This window comes from Diadema antillarum, unplaced genomic scaffold (genome assembly GCF_040938485.1).
Source record: "Diadema antillarum isolate AM-2024a unplaced genomic scaffold, OU_Dant_1.0 seq00001323_RagTag, whole genome shotgun sequence".
Classification (NCBI taxonomy): domain Eukaryota; kingdom Metazoa; phylum Echinodermata; class Echinoidea; order Diadematoida; family Diadematidae; genus Diadema; species Diadema antillarum.
The window spans coordinates 142,180-166,270 of NW_027272094.1; the positions used below are offsets into that span (position 1 = coordinate 142,180).

At 40.1% G+C, this 24,091-nt stretch overlaps 1 protein-coding gene across 1 annotated transcript in view; it reads right to left on the minus strand.

The window, feature by feature from the left end:
- The window catches only part of LOC139708262 (ephrin type-B receptor 2-like), a 136,086-nt gene that overhangs the window by 102,150 nt on the left and 9,845 nt on the right, over positions 1–24,091 (minus strand). Inside the window, exons 2-3 of the mRNA XM_071620233.1 lie at positions 23,068–23,150; positions 2,569–3,235 (exon numbers count right to left, since the gene is read on the minus strand). Of these exons, the coding sequence (XP_071476334.1) occupies positions 2,569–3,235; positions 23,068–23,150 (750 nt within the window). The remainder of the gene's footprint in view (positions 1–2,568; positions 3,236–23,067; positions 23,151–24,091) is intronic.

Genomic DNA, 24,091 nt, shown 5'->3' on the forward strand with positions numbered 1-24,091 from the left:
AGCGCACCAGTGGCGAGTTGCAGAAAAGAAAACATCATCACCCCTTTTGTTTAGCAAACAGTCCCACTGGGGGACCTGTGAGGATAACACTTAATTGAGGACAATAAAGATATACATATTTTTCTTTTTCTTTCTTTTATATGGCCCATTTCTGATAAATAATAACTATAGGACCTACAATATGGCTCACTTCTATTATCTCATCACTTTTTTCTCAGGACTATTTTCTAATGCAATTGTTAACACACACACAAATAAAAAATCTAATCTATATCTCATCTATATCTCATCTATTATCTCATCACATTCACTTACAGAGCTTTTTTTTTTTGTAAGGCACTCTAACTTTAGTCCCATACATACATATTCATGCTGGCACTTTAGAGTTTCTGCAATCTTCAGAAGATACGGTATTCATAATTTTTCTGCTTGCTTTGAATGTCTCTACTTTAATACCAAAAATACAAGATTTATATGATTATTTGTACAAAATATGAATATTCTGGGCCTATTGCTCACGAAGAAAATGTAAATTAACAGTGCTTACCGTTATCCCACTTGAGCTGCACAAATGTTCTTGTATGAAAACTGAACCCACGTAATCACATATGTATAATATACATGCAGTTAACCTTGTTCCAACACGCTTTCAGTTAACATTCCTAAAGCTTCTCCATAAGTTATTACACATGATTTCCAACATGAATTTCATAAGAAGATATGAAGAACAGACACTGTATGTTATAGTATTTGCACTGTATGTGCAATCAGTCACATTTTAATCTTTTTTTCTTTCAATCCTAGCAGCATCTCATAACGTGGTCTGTGGTCTACGTGAAGACTGTCATCACATCCACTACCATTGATTTATGAGTTATGGGTTTGTTTTGAGATGACTTTGCCCATGTGCCTTGCTCGCGGCAGCCGGTAGCAGCTAGCGTCTGTGTGTGCTGCCACTGCATAGCTTTGTTGGGATCTAACAAGCGTGAATCGACACGAGCAAATTAGACAGTCGACTGTAGGTAAATAGACGGGGGATGACATTAATTCTACGTCACCTAACAGTCGAAATGGACAGAGAGAGAGAGAGAGAGAGAGAGAGAGAGACGCGGACTATATAGATGCGAGGTGAGGGGTGTTTAGCCCCGCTGCCAGGGAGAGAGAGACTGGAGAAGTGAAGGTCGGTGGTATTGGCGTTGAATGAACTTTTGATTTTTTTGCACAACCCAAATGAACTGTAATTGCGCCGGCCAGGTACTATTAAAGAGCTGGTTGCAATTTCAATTTCACGAAATGAGGGCAAATGTACGTCATTAATCTGGCGAAACCTTTGTTGAGACATTAAAGGGCGACTGTCTCTAGCAAGAATATATCAACATGAACAATTAGTCCCTCAGTTTAATCTTCCACCTTGAGATAGCCAGCACTGATTTCTGCTATGCTTGGACATAATAGTGTGTGATGTATCCCTGAGTTTAAAGTCAAAACAGAGTTCTGAGAAGGGCTCAAAATTCATCTTCCACATTTTGGAATTTGCTCACAATACATCAAAAGTGTCGACTGATAAACTTCTCCGGCCGATGCGATCTGTCAGGATGTTGAGTTGTTTTGGTGTATTTGAGACCAAAGGTGTAAAATAATTTTGATCATAGTACAAAACTTTAATTCCTAAAGTGCCGTCCCCACTCAGTGGTAGGTAGGTAGAACGATAAATGTGATTATCGATCAAGACCTGGCAATCACTTTTTCCAACAGACTGCATGCGATTCACTCTAGCGCAGAAGATCTGAGGATACTGCTGTGGCCGGATTTATTAATTATCGATAATATATCATTAAAAAAAAAATCATGTAGCAACCATGCTCTGAGATTGTAATACTTTGAACACTTTGGATGATATTTCACATTTTCATCTTTACGTAACTGAAATGGGGTTATGAATTACGGCATTGTTTCACACATATGGCAAAAATGTTTCGGCAAATATGGGCAGTTCCACGGGCATTTGAGAACTGTTTTCACTTTAAATTCTCATCTTTCATCACCATCAACCACATCATACAGGGAAGGAAACTGGGAGAGGAATGAGAATCTTTTGTTCCAGCCGCAGCCATTGGAAGGCACTCTCAGCATTGATCGATGCCTCATTGTGTAATTGGCCATGATGTCTCATAATGCAGCATTGCCATGGCAACGCTGCAGTTCAAAGACTCAACGAAAACAGCTACGCAACGTCGTTCACATTTTTTTCCCCCAACTCGCTCCCTTATACATGACAATTCACATCATTTTTAGCATGGAAAAATACCACGGGATACTTGCCAAATTAAACTCAAGTTCATGCAATGATTGGACAGGAATGTCACTGCAACAAATTATAATACTTGAACTTCTCTCTCACATTAAAGACTCATAGATAACATTTTGCGGCACTTAATACTCAACACAAGTTAGTTTTTGATCATTCACTAACATGCACCATCATGAACGCAAACACTAACTCACACAGACGGACATACACACACACACACACATAAAGAATAAAGAGCTGAGCCTTGCTAAACGTACCTTTACAGCTGTTTCCGTCCTCGCGGGGCTCGTATCCCGGCGAACATCCACATCCTCCCTGATTTAGCGACCAAATCCCCTCGCTCTGGCATATATACTGGGGCACCGTGTCTGGCGGTACGGGCTGGGCGTTCCTGACACAGGTGCCCGGCACCGTCACCAGCGTGTGCGTTTCCTGCCCCTCGTTCGTCTGGTTAAAGATCGCGAAGTTGAGCACAACCTGCGGGCACACCTGGTAGAACACGCGCACCTGCTGCAGAGCCATGCACGCCCCCTGGTCCCGGAACGCGATGTAGAAGCCCCTGGATGTCACGGGCCCAAAGTTTTCGCTCCGCACATTTATGACATTCTCATCGGGCGTGTCCGGGTCCGAGAACCGGCCCTCCGCAGCAATGCGGGCCACCCGCTCATACGGCGGGGCAGTCCAGTTCGGCGAGCTATCGCTAGCATCGTCCTCGTCCGACTGGTAAAAGTAGACATCGAATGTCTCCTTGCAGAGTTGTGCGTCAGTAATGCCAGTGCATGAGTACATTGTAAATTTCACCTCCACATGAATTCGGTTGGCGCCCTTCCGCTCGAGGTATGGCATCCGGAGCCAGTTGTCGCCCGGGCTGCTCACCGAACACGTCTGATATCTCCTTTGAAAACTGACTCCAGACTCCACCCACTGTTGTTGGAAAGAAGACAGACAAAAGTTTAGTTTCAAACATATGATAAGATTTTGAGAAGAGTGGAATCTCAGATCGCGTTTGCTACCAGTACCACTGGCTCTCAATGAATTTCTTGTACAGTTCACTGTTTCATACATGCCAGGTCAGGTTATACAATACAATGCATTAAATGTCATGTTTCTTATAAGGGACAAAAAATGTTGTTCTTTATTAACAATTATCCTGTCATTGGCTACGAGTTAGACAGTTATCTACATACAGAAAGAAATATGCAAATATTCAAATAAAGAATGATTTGTACTGCTTCACAAACCAAGATCCAGGTTTTATTGTGAGTTCCAGTTGTTATGCCATACATATAGCATCAATAGGGAAATAGGATCCATCATACAGTACAATGGCTGTCTGTAGTTAAGTGCTATGTGTACATTCATATAGGCCCTATTCATTATTATGCGTAAATGTGAGGCGGTGTGTACAGGTATCAATGCAACATTTTCTGCATACTGTCATGGTACATCAGCCATTGTGCAGAATAAAACAACTCTTGTATTTATTGCTCTTGTATTTAGCTGCATCTTATGTATGGCCCAATATACACATGCATACAAGGAAATGAGACCCGAAATTAACTGCTGTAATTTGTCAATCTACTTCCGTTTATTCCTCATTTCTCTAAAATGGCTTTGATAAATTGAACTTGTCATTTCTCAAATGATTACTACTCTTTTCTTCTTTGCAGAACACACCAGAGAGGATGCTAAGTACAAAAGCGCAATTTCTTGGAGTCTGTTTTTTTTCCATGCTTAAAAGCAAATTACACATACGTAGAAGACCACATGGTGATCACGACTCACTGACTCATTGCTCAGACCACCGAAGAAGAAAGAGAACAAGAGAGAGAAAAAGACAGAGAAAGAGATAGAAAGAGAGAGATATATAGAGAGAGGAATACATAGAGAGATAGAAGAATATATGTGGAAAGAGAGAAAGAGATAAAAGAGAGAGATATAGAGGAAGAGAGAGAGAGAGACAAGGGTAGAGGCAAAGTAATTATGTCCTATTAGATCGGTGGAGGTAATAACATTTGCATATATGTGGAAAACGCTGCCTCATCCACCAGTACACAGACCTACACCACCATTGTGGTTTATGTATGCTGCATCTGACCGTGGACAGGAATGAGAAAGAAAAAAAAATCAATGCAACGATTAACAAATCCATGGCTGATGAGTAGTCTGGCCCAACAAACAGCTAATGAGATTAGGGATTTATGTAGCACTCCTACTGTTTTTCTGATTTCAGTTCAGTGGAGAGAAAGGTTTTTTTGTTATTGTTTACATACATGCATATTTAAAGCCCACATGATTATGCAATCTTATAACGAATTCAGTAAATCTTGTTTACCCGTAATGGAGCAAAAATGGTTGAAGGTGTAGGGTGATAATTTGTTCCTGCCTTTGCAGAGAAATACTTTTTTTTTTCTCTCTCTCTTTTCTTTCTCACTTTCTCCAGCTCACTTTCTCTGTTCTCTTTATTATCTCAATACTTGTGGTATCTCTTTTTTGTGCCTGAGGAACAGATTTATTTTCATTTCCCCAAAAATCAGTGCGGGCCGTTGTTGGTATTCATAACTTGCGGCGAGGGAAACCCGATACTGCTAATTTGGGTGAGATTTTCACACTTTCGCCTGACAGTTGATTTGGGCCGAAAATGCATAATTTCTTTCTGCTTTCCCTGGGAATTAAAAAGACAAAGCAGAGGAAAGAGACACAGTGGCAGAGGTAACATAAACTCACTTTATGGCGGGATTAATGCAGGGGAATGGGAAAACTGCCCCGAGGTTTTGCATCCGACTGCTTTGTGCGGACGAGAGGAATTTGCGCTATCTCTCTCTCTCGCCCCGAGGTTCCCTCAAAACCTGACATCGAAGACAATAATATAACTAGCAGGACCAACACTAACAATATATTAGCCACCGTCAAAAAAAAAGCAAAGATGTTTCTAGTGAGTCATCGTCGTCATCGGCAACCCATCAGATATATATATTCGGCTGTCTCAAGTCATATCCTATCGCGATGTATCTCTTATTCTATGTAAGTGCTCGCCTGTAACTCCAGGGCATGAGAAATACTACAGAATCCTCGTCCGTCCATCCCAACCTCAACCCCCCCCCCCAAAAAAAAAGATCGTGGCTACTGTTTCCTTTATATTTTGCCTCTCTCGGAGCGGCAACCGGCGGTATGTAGTCTCTGGCAGCAGCCCTAATGACACTTTATTAGCATAATATTTGCATGGGCACGGGAATTTGGGGCGACACGTGGCATATTGAATCCTGCCTGCGATGGCGCCATGCCATATCCCTCTGCTGTTGCTTGACACGTGGGGGGGTTTTCTGGACGCGCAGTGCCCGCGGGCCGCGATGGATATTAACTCGATAATTGCGCGAGATGGGTTGGTTGTGACAGAAAACTTGCAGTTCGAGTCTCTCATCTCAAGTCTCCGGTACCCGCTGACGAAAGACGGGCGAAGGGCGAAAGAGAGAAGATGGCTGATTGGATGAACGGGAGGACGAGGCAGAGAGAGAAACTTGGGGCACTCCGCTCAATTTTGGCACAATTTGAGGCCCTAATGGTGCTTTCATTGCTGACTAATTATCCAGCTGTTCAAACAATACATTGCAGAGGTATGCAGGAATTAGCATACTGTGTGAATTTCAAAGCTTTAAACTTACACAAAAAGCATGTGCTCCTCACACACACTGTTCTTTCTTCTATATCTTACTATCTCTCAGCTCAGTCTTTATACATTTTGATATCTTTTCATATAAAACATTTGGAATGTAGGCCTACATTTAACATGTTTTTTCAAGCAATGATTATTATCAAAACAAAAAGATTCAGCAATATTTTTTATACAGATTCTCATCAAGTCAATGACATGCAATGTAAAGTTGAAAAGGGGCCTAATACATACATTGCAAACAAGCATGTCTATTTTCAGATTTTTTATCAATTCATTGAAACCACATAAAAAACATCATGTGATATGGTTCTTGTCTGTAATATTTCTCTTGCTTATATTTCTCAGGAGACAAACTGGCGGTCCCCATAGGAGGCGAGTGCTACTTAGCATGTTGTACTTCCCACTTCATGCATCTGGCTCCCCTATAAAACATGCAGTAAAGAAGGAAAAGTGTATTGACATGACCTGTGCGGTAGAATATGTTGCGCCATCAGTCACACGAGTAGTGGCAGCATTGCGCACATACCAGCATGTTGATTTCACTTACAGGCCTACATATATCAACACTGCCAAGTCGGTCACTCAACCCAGCCAGCTGACCATAACACAAGTCACTACATAGTCACCGCTGATTATGTATAATACTTTTATTTTCTCCTACATAACTGCACTCTTGAAAGCAAAGTACATGTCTAACGGTCAGTGGCAACATAAGCTGCCCACCATGTCCAGCTGGAAATGAAAGTGACCAGCATATGGTCAATAAAATGTAAAGCCACAAAGGTTGAGGCCCATATGATACCATCAATGCAGACAGAGGCAAAACAAGTGTCCTAACCAGCATATCACATTACCCAAGGATTCAAAGATAAATGATCATTCATTCATCATCGAAAGATACGATTGTGTGTGTACCTGGAATAACTGGTGGTTACCCACAAAAAAGAGACAAGCACATTTACCCTTCTTTCTGTGAAACAATTTCAAATTGTCGTTTTGTACTTTCGATGAAATAATATGATAATCACTTTTGGTCATCATAAATTTGAGGTGATGGTAGTGAGGCACATGTTTGTAAGCGTGCAAGCATTCTATTCTTGTTTATTTTTGTCCAAGTTATAATTATTTCCACATCGTATCCTATTTCAAATAGTTTTTTTGTGTATGTGTGTGTCTCTCTCTCTATTTGCAAGACGTCGCTAGCTGAAACTACTCAAGACAGATTTTGGAATTAAAATCAAATAGGCCTACATCTTGCATTTACATTTACATTTGCATAACTACATTTACATCTATAGTTGGATATGTCATGAAAAGAAATATATGTAGGGGCCTATCTGATAGAGTGTAATATTTAATGAAAAAAATACAAACTATGAGTGTTGAGAGCGACACGAGCAGACATACATAAATACATACATATAGACAGACATAAAAAATCACATCTGAAGTGTTGAAGAAGACCAGTACAGGGCCTGAGACAGACAGACAGACAGACAGATGGAGAGATGAAGAGACAGGGAAAGAGAGAGAGAAAGACAGAAGGAGAGAAAGATATATCTCAAGGGATGAGTATGGCACGGACTGAGAGATGATGGTTGGAGAGACGAGACGTGAGAATTTCACTGCGATTCGTTTAATCAAACTGGGCCTCAGGTGAAAGTGGAAAATGGCAGTTTTTCGTGGGAGTCAATTGTCATCAGCTCTCCCCGGCAGCTAATTTTCTCCGGTACCTTTCAGCCGAAAGCCAATTAGAAAGACAGGTAAAAGATGGAGGGGGGGGGGGGGGTGGGGGGGTCATTCTAAAAGGAGGGAGACCATTAAACAGGTTCTCTCCGAACATTCCTACTAAAAGCGTTCCCTTAATTGACACTTCACATCAAAAACATGAATGCATGAGGTACACACAGTGTCTTCACACTTGAGAAAAGGATGACACCACTCCATGGGGTCATAATGTCCAAGCAGAATTATTCAGCACTGATGCTTTTAAAAGAAGACATGCTCCAATGGTCATTTGAAAACAGAGGGCAAAATTATGGCACAGACAGCTTTCCATACACCCAGATGCCCCAGCTCACAATCAATGGCTGGTCATGACACCAAATCAAATTTCAATCCCCTTTGAACCTGACGGAGAAGAGATCCACTTTTCGGCTCGCTCGGTTGAGTGGACGATTCCAGATGACTTGCTGGGCATTGCCAGCACTCGTCAATCTGCGAGCGATCGTCCAGCGCTCAACGCAATCAGGGGCGCCACCGAGACGAAACATTGTCATTTAGTGCGCAGGTTGACTGATCAATAACATCTGCACACATATGAAGTGAACTGCAGCAAAATCAAAGACATGTGCTGCTCATCCATACAGGTTGCTGTACATTTGTATGTTTACGTCATGAGGAAACTCATTTATATATCTTGACAAAATGGCCATCAATGCATCTAATTTTTTTGTATCTGGCACTTCATGAGTGGTGATGATGATACAATTGAAGAAAGAATTCATCCCTTACATTTTTATTCCTAGATTCGAGGGAGAGTTCTTCTTAATTTTCATTCTAATCAGCAGCTTTAAATTCAGAGTTACCACTTACAAGTATTACTCACAATGTTTACAAGCAACTTTATCTGCAAAGCTGTAAATCACATTCACATATACAAACACATGAAAATACTTCATACTGCATGTCTAATTTACTGCATTCTTGCGAATGCAGTCAGTGTGCCCAACTCTTGATTTCCTTTGCCATTTTGAGCCTATTTACGCTGTGAAAGCACACTGTTCTGTGCCGTTTCATGCCACACGGTTGATACCGTTTACGTGCCACTTGTTCATCTTCCCCGCGAGCAGATTAACTTCGTATGCATTTTAGGTTCCGGCTGGCGGAAGGACGGAACGTAAACGGCCAGCCAACCAGAGGGCAGTCCTGTCGTACAGAGGCAGGTGTTGTTTGTCCATTTCAAGATGCAGTGCATTCCGGCCATTGGGCAGAAACGCCACCACATATAAAGCATACAGAGGGGAAAAAAATTGTTGCTAAACTACCAAAAGGGAATATGACTGATGGGAATTTGCTCACATTCTTCTTGGGTTATAAACATGGTACCTAAGAAAAAGACTACAAACTAGTGAGATGTGTATCATGGTAGCCTAACACACAGCTCTTTATTTTCGTTTGGAAAATACAAAAGTAACAAATGTTCAATAGGTCCATACCTCTTGCATCAAAGTATGCTGGTTCAATTCCATGTATGTTGTAAATCTATGAAGATTCATTGAAGATTGGGGGTGCAAATCTACTTGAGATAAAATAAACAGTCTACTTGATGCTACAACACATCAAACTGTAAAAGTTTATAGTCACAAATTAATATTTGTTGAATAGGTTTAAAGAGGCAGTCTTTATGAATATAGATGGACTTGGAAGATTTTTCTTTTTTGTTTTGTCTTGTTTTTAGCAGCTGCTGTTGTTGTTTGTTTTTCTTTTTCTGCATTAGCACCTTTCTTATTTTTAAATGATGATCCGATGATTCAGACTTCATGCCTGGTAACATGATTTCATTTTGAAAGGAAAATAATGGACCCCTTGCATCATAATTGATGCTCACATTTAGAATGCATTTGGCAGGAGCAATTTTCTCCCCAATTCCCATCCGAGCGCGCCACTCGCAGATGAAGATGGGGAGCAATTGGTAGCATCTTCATCAAGCGATAACACTGGGTGATTTGTGCGATCCTTCACTGCGTCTAATGGAATGAAAAAACACACTCGCGGGGGCACACCGTGAAGGGCCCCTATTAAGGGGCGCTCAAGTCCAGAGAAGAGACGGTTCGCCGATCGTAAACCGCCCTTTTGTGCATCGAAGATTCCATTCTCTGCCGTCTTGTAACCGCCTTTGCAAATCTCGGGGTCACCCCCCATTCTTGTCGGGCAGCGCCGCAAGAGAAAAAAAACAACATTCCGCAAACAATGGGGAGATTCTCCGCAGTGTCTCTGTGGGCGAAACCATGGTGAGACGTTCTGGAGGGCAAGTCCTTTGAAGACCACGGAGAGAAGGGAGACCTAGAACATCGCCCCAGCCTCCTTGCCAGACCCTCTTCTGCTGATCAGCCTCCTTTGACTCTTCACTAATGGCTTCCGTCTTCAAAGAGTCCTGGCAATCTAATGCTCATCTGTCGACAGTATGACATCTTAACGTCCCATTAACTCTGTCATGATTCAATGAATTTCATATTTGGCTCTTTGTCTGCTTGTCACTGTTATGAAATAGATTTTGCATTCCCTTTGACGAAGAACACCTCCAGATTCAAATTCAATGCATGCATCATGTTTAGAACACGAGGAATATTTTCTTCGGAGAGGTATTTGTCAATCAATTCAAATCTCTTCTCTTGCATAGTTTCACAAACACAAACTAGAATGTCTCGGCCATTTTGCACAGTGGGGAAAGGTGGTCTGGTAGGGAAAGACTAGTTAAGTAGCTCTCCTTAAATTAAACCATTCAGGTGGCTTCTATTCAGTGGACATGGCATTACATGAGGGAGAAGAATAGTGGAAGGGCAAATGAATAGGAGAGTAGTTATCTGCGCCATTGTGCGTGGGACTAAGGGGGATTGGGCGCTCTGGAGTGAGGGAAGTTGCTCTTTGTTGCGAACATCTAAAGAGTCGAGGATTTTCCACCCTCGTACAAGAGAGATTGGAGTGGTGGCCTTTTAAAAAGTCATTCTGGCTTCTGGTTGGAAACAACCGCCACGTCTTTATCTTCCCCTTATGGGAGATTCTCGCTGATGGAATTCAGTATAGTTTCACTCAACTGGTCATCTTGATTTGCCCACTCCTTTCTCACTCACCCTATCTCTCTTTTTACTCTCTCTCTCTTTCTCTCTGATTGAATTACCTAATACTCGTTAAAGCTTAGCATGCTGGTAATAAACACGGAACAAGAATGCAGTAACAAGGCAATTGTAGAGATTAATGGTGATTTGAATCTTCAGTGCAATGCTCATATTTTTAAAATTCACTCTCCCATCTCTCAAACTTCTGACACATGAATCTTTTCCCTTCTTGGCATAAAATGCCCCCTGTCAGAGCTAGTATATATGTATGTTTATTGTTTGTTTGCTTGTTTGTTTGTATGTTTATTGTTTGTTTGCTTGCTTGTTTGTTTACTTGTTTGTTTGTTAGTTTTGTTTGTTTATTTTTTTTTTAATCCCTCTCACTTCAAGTAAAAATCTGTCAATCCCCAGCCCTTGAGAACTTCCGAAACGGCAGAGATCACAACGTAACTTCTTCGGAGAATATGTTGAAGAGTGCTCTTTCACAGGACTTATTGAAGAGCATTTGCACCCTTCATTATGAACCTGTCAAATTTGTATTCAGGCCATTTTCCAAAACAAAATTTAAAGGTACAGTATATTGTGTGTTGACATGCTTCTAGATGTCGTAGAGTCAAGTGACAAGTTATCATATTCAATGTCCATCCTCTTTGCTACCGATACTTTCTGGAAGGCATATAAGCAACCTCCTAAAGTTACTACAAAAGCGTGGACTAAGAATAATGATAAAGAGAATAATAATGATAGTGACATCTTCTTCTTGAACAGCAAGCCAAAAAAAAAAATAATGAAATACTATGTACTTGCACACTACACAAAAGGTACCAACTGATCTGTTGCATCTGGGCTCATCGAAAAAAGGGTAACCAACAGTCCTGATCTTCTTCGGAGTAATTCCCCTTCAAGGGATTTCCGTAAGCCTCTTACAGCGCATGCTGGTTTTTACAAAAGCAGCCACTGACAGCCCGTGTATATGCCTCTCTTTCAATGTCTTGGTTTTGTTGTCATTCCCCACCCCATGTGACTTCAATTTTAAACATCTACAGTAAGTTCCTGTTGTAGTTTTCTACGGACATATGCTATGTTTGTGTGCATGTGTGTGTGTGTAATATGTAACCCAACTTTCCACTCCTTTTACAGTACAGCCCACTGGCAGTAAAAGAGATAAGAAAATGAAATAAAATTATCAACATTATCAATATTATGAGCAACACTATCATTATTATAATCATTACCATCATCATATTTAATGACTTTTCAACAATTATCATCAGCAATATTATCAAACATATGATTGTAATAACAGTATACAGATGCTCACTTACAGTTTAGAATTAGCTTATAGTTCTTCATTATCAAATATGTGGGGATATGTAAAAATTCTACAGAGAAACATCTTAGGATAGAAATGTCTTTATTCAATGTATACATGTATATCTGCCAACTTTCTTTGATTGAATGACAGCCCTCTTGTTAATGCCAGATTGTCCATTTTTCTGTTTGTCCAGCCATCCCTTATGGCCCTCCCAAGTCAGCTTACATCATCTCTGTCCATTTCTGAAGAGGGACATTATCTATTCATCTACCACCAGCCGGGAACACCACTCGGATTCTTCTCTCCCCTCTTGAACAGACTTGCCACAGAACCTCATCAGAGAAAATCCATCTATTCTTCAACCACCCGCTCTCGATTCGGTTTCTCGTGGGCTCACATTATAGTGCGGTGATAATTCCTTTTTGTCTCTCTGGCAATTAAACACTCCTCCCTACTTCCTCCCCACTTTCTCTTGCGGGCAGGTCCTGCACAAGTGGTCTTAGACCGGGACTAAGTCCTCTCCATGCAATAAAGGAGGTCTGGGACTGGGCAGCTAAACACAATGTGCTTTTATTTCATACCTCCTTCAACAGTTTACAGCTTGGATGTTGATAATTGGTCCACAAAATGAAGGATCCAACCCCACTAATAGAAATCTTCAACTCTCAATAAGGAGAAGAACAACAAAGATGCAACCTTGTTCCAGTCTACTCATAGTTAATCCATTACGCACGGAACTCTGGTGGATCAACTATACATGGGAATTGAACCTCTAATATAGGGGATGGGTTAATAATGGCACTCATGCAAAGGGGGAGGGGGTGGGGGGTGGGGGTTGGTGGTGAGAGTGTTCAAGAAAATCACTTGTCACTGACTGGTGGGCCTTTTGTCAGATGCACAGCTTGTCACAGAAGATGTAATTAAGCCGCCACTAGCAACCTTGTCTGACACATTTAAGTACCTCTTTTTTTAATCCCCTCCCTATTCTTCTTCATCCTTTTTTTCCCCTCCACCTCCCTTCAACAGGTTTTACTATGATTCATTAAACTTTGTGGAGATTTCAATATCCAGCATCTCCACCCCCCCCCCCCCAAAAAAAAAAAAAAGAGCTGTAGGACAAATGGTAACCCTTGGTGGTGTGATTTGTGCAGGGATTTAATTAGGGAGAGCATCAGTAGCAGAGTCTTCTGCTATTTTATTGTAATGACATCATCTCTTTGATCCATGGCAAAATTAAAGAAAAATCAGAGAACCCAATTCTTTCTCCACCTCCACACAGCTGCCCCATGAGTCATTAGCCATCAAAATGGTACCTTCCATGTTTGTTTAAGACAGACCGATTCCCTATGTATCAACACTTGTCTAGCTACTCTAGACCATTGTCAAGTTTTGGACACAACACAAAACTCATTTAAACTAAGAATATTGACTCTAAGAAAAAAGAATGAAAAAGAAGGTATATCACTGTGCATCTTGGAAAGAGCAAACCACCAACACTATTCTTCTTTTCCCCCATTGGAAAATCTATTGCTTGGTAACTCATGGCACACTTGATCAGCATAAAAAAATGGTCTGTTCATCTCTACATGGTTCATAACATTAATCAAACTGGCGCTCCATAAATCACTCCTTTCCACATTCTGTACTTCCCCTTTGTAGAATTCTTATAATTTAATGTAAAGTACCAATTTTCAAACATCAATCCAAGGTTAATCTTCATGTGAATGAAAAAAAAATGATATGATATGGTCCATTATAGCATGTTTTGGCTGCTCCACGACAGTGTCTAGATTATTCAATTTTTTAAAGATAAATTAATGTTAATAATATTTCAGTCAACAAGGTACTTGGTGTGTTAATACTGTCAGCAACCAGGCAGTATTAAAACAATAAACAATATCTACCCAGAGAGCGGTATACCAAACGTATCTATTAGTTTAATCTCCAGTCTACTGCCCTTTCTTCTGAACACCTACGGAAATGCTTCAACAATTTATTCTCTTATCTTTTCTAGTCTGACTGACAAAATCAAACATAAGGTTGCCAGTTGTCTAATTGAATACAAAAGTCATCCCTTTTGTGAGCGAATCAGAAAACGTGGGCTTGAGGTTGGGCTTTTGCGAAGCCCGAACGATACGGACAGTGCCCTGATTTGGATGTCGATAAGATGTCAAGTGTCGTTCAAGGAAGCCTTTTGTCCGAAAAGATCATTTCGGGTCAAACGTTAAACGCTTGATGGGTGATGGTGGGTGTTTAACTTTGAACAAGCCACGTTCGATTTAGGATGAGAGACGACCAGAATAGGGGCCATCAAAGATAGTAGTGGGCAAACATCCCCGGTTACTCTGCAAAGCCATTCGACGGCTCCGCCGCACCGATATAATTCTACAATCGGAGGGCCATCCCTCGTATCTGCGAGGATCGTGCCACAAACAGACGGTTCTGCAAACATTGGCCAGGCGACTTCGGAACTCCCGGACTCAACTCTGGGTGTGTGCAAGTGTGTATGTGTGTATGTGTGTGTGTTCTATGTGTGTACACAAGACCCAGATTTTGAAGCTGCAGTGGCGTGTTGTGTAGAGGCATGCATTTCTTCACCGCACACATTGCAGGTACATCTTCCATTCCTCTTTCTTTCCGCTCCATTTTTTGCTCTCTTCCCATTTTATACCTCTATGTTTTGTTCTGTTTTGTTTTGTTTTTTGGGGGGTGAAAGGTGTGAGTGAAAAGTTGGTAGCGTGAAGCATGTAAGATGTCAGCATAGTGTGATGTTTATTTTTGATGCTGTTCACAGCCCCGTGGTAAAAACAAAGCCCTGTGTAGGAACTGGGATATAAATCATATTATTCCATCTACATATGCTTTCTCTCTCTCTCTCTCTCTCTCTCTCTCTCTCTTCTCATTTTCTACCTTCCGTCACCCATTTCCCCGGTGTCTCTTGTTTGATTCTCATGAACTTGTAAATATTTTCGGGAACAGCGAATGGTGAGATTTTGACGATAAAGTCATGCTCCTGCCCAGCCTTTCAGCTGCTTGAGGGTTTTATATGACACTGGGTGACCAGCGTTTACACCTCCTCCTACACACAGTGTCTCCCCCTCTGGAATCCTGGCATTATTGGGTCAGGTCTTATTATGGTAGCTTGGATTTGATCCAGAGGGTAAGATTGAAAAAAAAAAAAATCAGATCAAAGTAACCAAAAGATTCAAAATATGATTAGATGATTAACCCGCTATTTTTTTTTCTTTTCTTTTTTTTTATTTTTGAACTAATGATGAGCCAAAAAATAGAAATTCCTCCATTTGCAATTGACAAGATTGATCAGGTGGACATTCTCACCTGTTTTATGAATCTTACATGGATTCCTGACATTTCTTTTGTATTTTCTCTTTACACTCCACCTGCTGTGCAACCCAACATACCAATCTTTTGTTCGTTTTTCTGTATGGTTTCACTCAACACAATGTCATAAATGTTTTTGTAAACAAAGCATGCTTCCTGTGTATAAAAATCCTGTCATCCTGTTACATTCACTTTTTTTAATTTATTTATTTTGTTTCCTCTGCCCATGGGAAAGATTGCCCTTTCAGCCAAAGTCAGGGCTGAGCTTCCCCCCAGATATCAAGGATATGAAAATGTAGCAGCACCAGGCAATAAAATGTGTCAATGTTACAGATAGTTTTTTTTTTTTCTCCCCAGTCATGCAACGGTGCATTGACATTACATTGTAACATGCATCATAAAATCTGATTGATTTTCTACTATTTCAGACTGCAAGCCATGCATAATAAACATCATAAATTTCTGAAAAGTGATACATTCTTTCCAGTACGCCAACTTTCTCCCTCAAGTATAAACACACACACACATACACACATGTTACAATATACACACATACTCATACATACATGGCATATGCCATCTGCAATAAGTAGACAAAGGAAAAACCAAGAAATCTGCCCCATATAGCTCCACTGGAGCCGATAAAATATCAATTCAGACTCTCCCACTAGTTTGGTGGCATGTACTCCCCGCTCTCCCTTGGAGCGAAATAGTCTGGGAGGCATTAGGCTGGGACCATTTATGCTCGTCGTAAATCATCCTAAATCGTGGCACTTACACACAAACATGTCTCGTCCTATTTAGCGAGTACGGCCATTCCAAAAACCCAGTTCGTGTCTCATGTGAGGGCTTCAGGCTGCGGCCATATTCTGCATGCCAAGCTCTCGACTTCTTGGTCTTTTCTACCATCTTCTCTTCCTCTCTCGTTCTGTCTTTCTCTCCCTCCTCATTATCTCTTTCTCTCTTCTCCTCCTCTCATATACCAATGTGTTACTTTGACATGATTATGACGGTATTTCATCTCGCAAGAAGCTTTCATGGCGTTAATTATTCACATCTCTCTCTGGTTTATTTATTCTTCCTTCTTTTTTTTTACTATGTCATAAAAACGCATCACCTCTTTGTGATTTCTATAGAAAGGAACAAACACTTTACACGCTACCGGCGATAGCATGCGAGTGCTCAGAAGCACTCTCATGTCTGTAATGTGATGTTCGAAAGCAGCCCTGAGAGCTGAACCTCTTCCACCAGCCAATTCGCATCCGTAACCCCTCCCTGCACACACGTTTCGCAGATTACTTTTAAAGGAGCCATTTCCATCTCGCAGGTAAGACATATTTTTTCTATTGACAGGGCTGGACAGATGGGCCAAACAGAGTGGGCAAAAGAGTACACCCCCTATTGAATCGGACTTTGGGAATTTGGCCCTACTGAAATAAGAGAAACCATAGCAACCAGTTTGTATTTTGTGGAGTTGGAGGAGGGGGTCAATCTTTCGCCTCTACCTTTCAACTTTCCTTCCCCCCCCCCCCCCCCCTTCTTCCCATCCTACCTCCCATACCCTTCCCAGTTAGAATCTGGACTGGTAATCGTTGTGACACATTCTTGCCCATTTGCTGTTTTCCTTCTTTAAAGTTCCCATTCTTCTTTCGGCTGGGTCGCCGGTAGCTGCCTGCTGGATTACACCGAATGATGGAAACGGCCGAGAGGCGGCAATGGCATTCTGAATAATATTTTGATTTGACAAACAGACTTTCATACTCCCATGGGCTTCCCACATCCCCCTCCTGCACTATGCGACCTCTTGAAACTTGCACAAAGAGTCACACATTGTGGGCACTAACTGCTCGGCTGCAATTTCACACCAAACGTTTCCTCTCCCAAACAGTTGGCGTGGCACATACTTCCACATGATGCAACAAACATACACACACAATTTGCAATGTCTGGGACATCTAAACAGTTAGTTGTTCTGTCTTTAGCTTAAATTCTAAACAGACAGAAGGCATTGCTGTTTTACCCTTCCATCCTGTCCTAACTTTCACAAATTGTATCACGTTCCTTCCTCTATTAAACTACTATAACTATTCTTTAGTGAACCAGCACATAATTTATAATCTGGCCCTTGACCACACAATATGAATTGAGCATAAAACTGCAGATATCCATGAACTCACTCAGCTGTAACCTTCATAGACTTCCTACTCATACATAAAAAGTTTTACTCAGAAAAAAAAAAAATTATAATAAATTGAAGAAAAAAAAACTTAGTCAAAAGAATCCTAGTAGAACAGACACACTTCTGTATCATATCAAAAAAATTCTATAGAGTTGAAATTGCAGCTATAAAGATCAATCAATACCTTCATAACTGAATAATGCTAGTCCTCAATATGGACCTTTCTAAAGTTGAGTGTTATGCTATTAACCGATCAGGTGTGGCCTCAGGTTCTAAAGCAACAGCATCTTCCCTACCATTAGATTTAGGCATCTATTATGGTTTCACAAATAGCATGCCATTTATTTTATTCATTTTCTCTGAAGTCAATTCTTTGATAGGTAACTCAAATCATGCTCTTGAACAGTAAATCTTTATTTTTTAAATTCTATACTACTCGGATGTAAAACATTTTAAGAAAAGGAAAATCATTAGTTTTGGACAGTTTTCATGCTTAGTGAATAATATTAACATGCTTGAAGACAAATCCTACCAAAAATTGTGAGTTATTGTATGAACTCACCACAAATCGACAAAGAAATAGAAAAAGAGAAGATATTCATGCACAATGATGTCCACAAATGTAAATCGCATCATTTTGAAATCACAACTGTATATCCACATTATGGAAAGTCTGCGAGTATATTTGTTTAAATTTGCTTTTTGTTTTTCCTCCCCTCTTTTTTCACTTTACATTTTTTTGAATCAGGTCAAAGGAACATTAGTATAAAGTGCTTAGAATGGAGATATCCAACTTGTCTTTCCATAGATACTGGTTGACTTGATTTACAGTGTATGATAAAAAAGATAATATATGATATGACATTGGACATATGTGGTCATGCACACATTCCTCTACAAACATCTATTTCAAATCAGGATCAACATCATTGTTTTGATGAAGTATAACTACGGATGACTGAACAAAAGTGATGATATGTCCACAAACTCAAAACTGGAATACAACCACATGTCATGACAAGAAACATTGAAACAATAAGAATAAAACAAATTTATCCAATATTCTCAAGTTAGTTGTGTATTATCATACAAATAAACTTCAAAAGGCACTGTTTTGACAATGTGCAGAGAGTGGCTCAATTTAGAAAAAAAAAGATGATTTCTGAAGACATGTGTAGCCTAATAATGCCAAAATGGATGACCAAAAAAAAAAATCAAGAATTTTCAAAATTATGCTGTCACTATCCGGACTACCCAAGTTATTCATTACTATGATCAAACTCGCATGCTACTAAATCTTTCATTACATGGTTTATTGTAGCGTTACCCTCTCGGGAAAAACTGAGTACAAAATGGTAAATACAGTCTATCATTTTTTTTTGCAATGCATTTTAGCATTACAACCCTGCACAGCCCTCAGATTTCCAAATTGGACACATTGTAGAACAGTGCCACGTAAGTGCTAACACTCCCCATTGAAACTGTCTCTAATAATCAGCAAGAAGAACAGTTGCAGTCTCATCAAAATCAAACATGACATAAGAAAATTACAAAATTCCTAGTGTTTTACTTTTTTTGCTCACCAAAGTGATCAGTATTTGCATTATATTACGTAACTCTCCCTCTGACCACAAAAACAAAATCACTTAATATTGTTTCTTTTTTGAATGAAATTAAAAGTTAATTTTGTATTGTTTCCACCTAATCATTGTTGTGTGGTATAGACACCTGGCAAAGATGACTATAGGAAAAGGGGTTTGTAGCTGCTAAATCATGGAGCATACAAATGGCTTTTGTCATTTTTTTTTCTGTACAAACCAATGGTTTGTGCAGTGATAAAATCATCTTCTTAATACATATTGCACATAGTAGCAATCAATATTACAGTTCAGTGAACAAGTGTGAAACTTTTAAATTCTATAACCTTTCTTCTCTTCCGTACATTTTGATGTTATTTCTATTACTGTTTGTTTGATTTCATCAGTCTACTTGAATACGAATGCCATTGCACTTTAATAAGTACAGCACCAGCATAATTCTGACATTTTCCCCCTTTCTTGGCGATTTAACGACAAGAGTCAGTAAATCAATCCTGGCCACTCCACGTCATTTATACCATGAACGAAAATAAATATGTGTGTTTGGGAAAAATACTGTCAAAAAGTTGTTACTGTTCAACAAGGCAAGTGGATTTGGATGCATAAATCAACCTAAAGCCCCGGACTACTGCATAAATCAATCCTCGATCTGTGCCGTATTGCTTTATAACGAGCATGCCAAAAGGTAGGGAAGAAAGAACATAAATACACAAAGTTGGCAGAGGTATTAGACATATATATCTATCGTGGCTTCATTAAACATATATTCCTGATGGGTTACCTGAGGTCACTGTCAGGTCAAAAGTGAAAGGGTATCAATTTTCTTGAATACTCAAATATAATTTCATCCACTTTATCAACTAAAATGTCAACCCCCCCCCCCCCACACCATTACAACAAAATGAAAGGGCACATATATAGTAAATTTCAGTTTAAATGGTCGATACTATTAATGTAATCTTTCCACTGTGTATAACATAATCAGATGAATGAAGAAGTGTAGAAATTAAGTTAAATAAGATTTCTGGACAATGTTCAATCACACATACACTACATATTCAATAAGAAAGAGAAAACATTCTGGAACCAAAAGTGACTGATAAATATATATGGCATTGTACGTGTACAGATTATCACAAATTGGACATAGTATCAAGTGTTATTACATAATATATGAACCACTGATATTCTCACTCATAGAACAGGTGGATTTTATTACTTACCCAGTATTCCTGTGTATCATACTTTAGAGCGAAAAAAGTAAAATACAAGATGACTCAAGCTTTATTTCTTTCGATCCGACTGATCAACACTTTTGTACAGAGTCCAATCAATGAATAGGAAATACAGCATTTGCATTTACACAGTTCACAATTTCAAAAAAACACCTGTTCAAATGATTATCAAAGATGTATATTGTGGGGTTGCTGCTTTGGGGTATCTTTTTCAAATGGTCATATATTCTAAAATTATGGATCTCATGCTCCGTGTAATTGTTGATGATATAGAGAAAATATCTTTGTCTCTTTCTCTCTGTTGACATGGTGCATGTAGGAATAGCGAAGGTCACTTTGTTAAATAATATATTTCCCCTGCTTGTTCTCCCATTTAACTGAGATAATAAATCTTAATCTTTCGGCAGTATATTACACACATCCAAGGCTAGGGTTCCCCCTCTGTTTTTTTTCCCCCTCACCGCTTTGAAAGATGATATGTGGTGATCAATGCACAGTATCACATCCGACATGTCCCTCACGTAAACCAGTTAGTGAAGCGTAACAAATGAATTGAATTAGGTATTTGGCGATCACATCCCTGCCTGGACTAACGGGCTTACCAACTGACAAAAGCCCCTTAATTTGATCAGGCGTCCAGAGCACCGGTCGTTGGTTGTACGTGGGGAGGAAAATATTTTGTATGGCTCGCACGTCGAACCCATGCATATAATAACATACCAACTTTTCACGAGAGAGATGGCATAGTGCACCCAGTTAACCTTACGGAAGGCTTTTTGTGTGTTTCAATTGAACTTTACCTTTCGGTAGAATGGACATTGATCTGCGGGAGAAATTTACTCTCTCTATTTGTATCATTCTTTAAAAAGTGCAGCCTCACTGTCAAAGATTATCAAGCAGAAACGCATCGAGCTCAGTCTCAACCTCTGCTAGCCTCCGCCGACCTCCGAGCCATACTGATTCGCTAGTTTTGTTTTTATCGTGGAAGCAGCAAAATGACCTTCTTTAGAATCTGCATCCTTACCTCTGCTCTAAGAAAGCTATAAAGTTGACCCCCTCCCTGACAAAAGTTTGATGACTTCTATAGTGTGTTCTGATTACCAATACAGCAAATATTTACACTTACCCAAACCGACAATTCTCTCTGAAGATTGTGAAATCAAGAAATTAATTAGCTGAACTCAAGGACAAAACTGACATTCAATGTGGACTACTTATGACAATCACTTGTAATGAGCAATTGCGGGATGTTGAGTGCCCAGAAATCAATTCTATCGCACTCAATCTACCACGTGTAATGTACATCAAGTACTGGGTACCTTCTGCACCACACTGGGCAGTGATATAGGCCTAGTATAGTCTCAGTAGTGTTAGGATTGTGTATTTACATTTAATTCAACTCTCTTTTAACACTCCTTTTCACCCCTTACCCAGTCCTATACACAGCTGATTGAAAACTTATTGAGTAACGTGATAAATTGTTCATTCGAGCTAATCAAAACATGCGAGGGCAGCTCTACACTTTCAAAACTTCTTGTGTACCTTATCCATCGAGATTCTTTCAATTGTTATAATATTGCAAGTGGACAAACCTAGCTGACATAAACATTGAAAATATGAAATGCATGTCACCTGGAATGTACATCAAACATACAAAATAAGATTGATGGATGTAAGTCTTAAAAGCGTGCACTTCAAAAAAGACAAAGGTCATTTTGGAATCTCATTCTTTTATTCTTATCTTTTATATTATGCATCTTTAAAAAAAAACCTCCACTACCAATATCTCTGGCAGCAACTGGAGAGGATAAACTCTTCAGTGGGTTGGTTCCAAAAAAAAAGTTGGTGAAGCAAGAAAGGAAAGCAAACACTGCCAGAGGGCACCAAGGACAAAAATTCAAATATATTTCCCCCCAAGACTCGCTATTTTCAAATGGACCATAACTCCACTGAGAAGTCCCCCTGTCCTCTCCCTTGCCACCACTTCAGTGGAGGGGTAGAAGCAGCAGCAGCAGCAGTGGAAGGCAGAGGTCAAAGCTGAATGCCTCAGTAGAGACCTCAAAACTAGATTCCCAAGAAGGTCCTGGTACCATTTCTCTCAAAAAAATATACTTCCTTTATTCCATCTCTCCCCCACCCCAAACAAAAAGAGGAAAAAAAACATGTACACATAGTGTGCAAGCTTTATTCAGCTTTAGTTCATTATTATAATAAAAGAAATATGTCTCCTGTTTTAAAAGTGAGGGTGATACTGGGTGACACACGTAGCCTCTTGTGGTGTAACACTGTACTCATAGCCATGACATTGTTCTGGTAATTTTGCATCTTTTACTCACATCTAGTCCAAATCAAGAATATTGGAGTGATGATGTACATATTGGAACACTCTACTAATATCTAGGGCATTTTTTAATATCTTTTACTTACATTTACACTGTAGGGCCTACATGTCTACTACTATCTTTTCATTCCTTGAAATGTCATTTGGTTGTTATTTTTTATTTGTGTGTGTAATTGTTTTTACGTGAAAAGTTTTAATACAAACGAGCAAGAGAGGAAAGGAGTGAGCAACTTACCCCGCCATCGTATGTGTCTTCTCTGATCATAGGGTGCACAACCCAGTCTAATGATGAGTACTCACTACTGTCATATAGTTTCACTGCAGAAAGAAGGAAGACATATGGTTAAAAAGGCGATGCCATATATGTCAGACATAGAAGATGACCAATCCAGGATAATGCAGTGAAAACACATTGGAAAACATGCATAACATCACATGCAACTGTGTACTCAACAAAAAAAAATTCAAACAAATTCATGACAACACATGAAATTTGTTTTTTCTCAAGTTTCCTCTAATTAGCATAATTGTACGATACCTTGAAGGGAGATGGTGTAAAGTCTTGTTATTCTTTTGTTTCCAAATGTTTCTTTCTTTCTTTTCTGTATGGCGAGACCACCATTAGAAATGGACCTCTTCAAAATTGCAAATGCATCGCGTGTCAATGCCCTCATATCATGATTATGATTCGAGGCTTGAATTAGTCTTCTCTTTATTATTTTCTCTCCCTCTGTACTCCTCCTCCTCTTCCTCCCCCATCTCCTTCGACTCCATCCTCCTCAACGCTGAGATGATTATCTTTTATCTGGCCCTTTTGGAGGCCAAGCACTGCCTCCCCTCCTATGTACACACCATCTTCGGCATCTAAGCCCGTATTTTCATTGCACGCCGCACAGCGATCCGCCTGACGGGGTTGGCGGGAGTCGCGTTTCTCGGGCCTCCCCCGCGCATCGTCGCATACGCCGGTTCGCCCTCGCGCTCTCGTCGCGGAGAATTACGACAGTCAACGCTGGCCGTCCCGGGGCTAGTAACTCGAGTCCCTTCCTTTTACCTGCCCGGTCGACTCTCTCTCTCTTTCTTTTTTTTTCTCCTTCCTTTTAATATCTCGAGAAAAGCCTCTGAAAGGGCTTTCAAACAAAAAACAGCTCGACCCAGCTACTGTTGCATCCGCGGCGCCTGGGGCCATCGTGGGCTGGGCCCGTGAAACGAAGGTAGTCTCTCTTCTACCGGGGTGCTTGTTTCGTGGCGCAAATTGTATC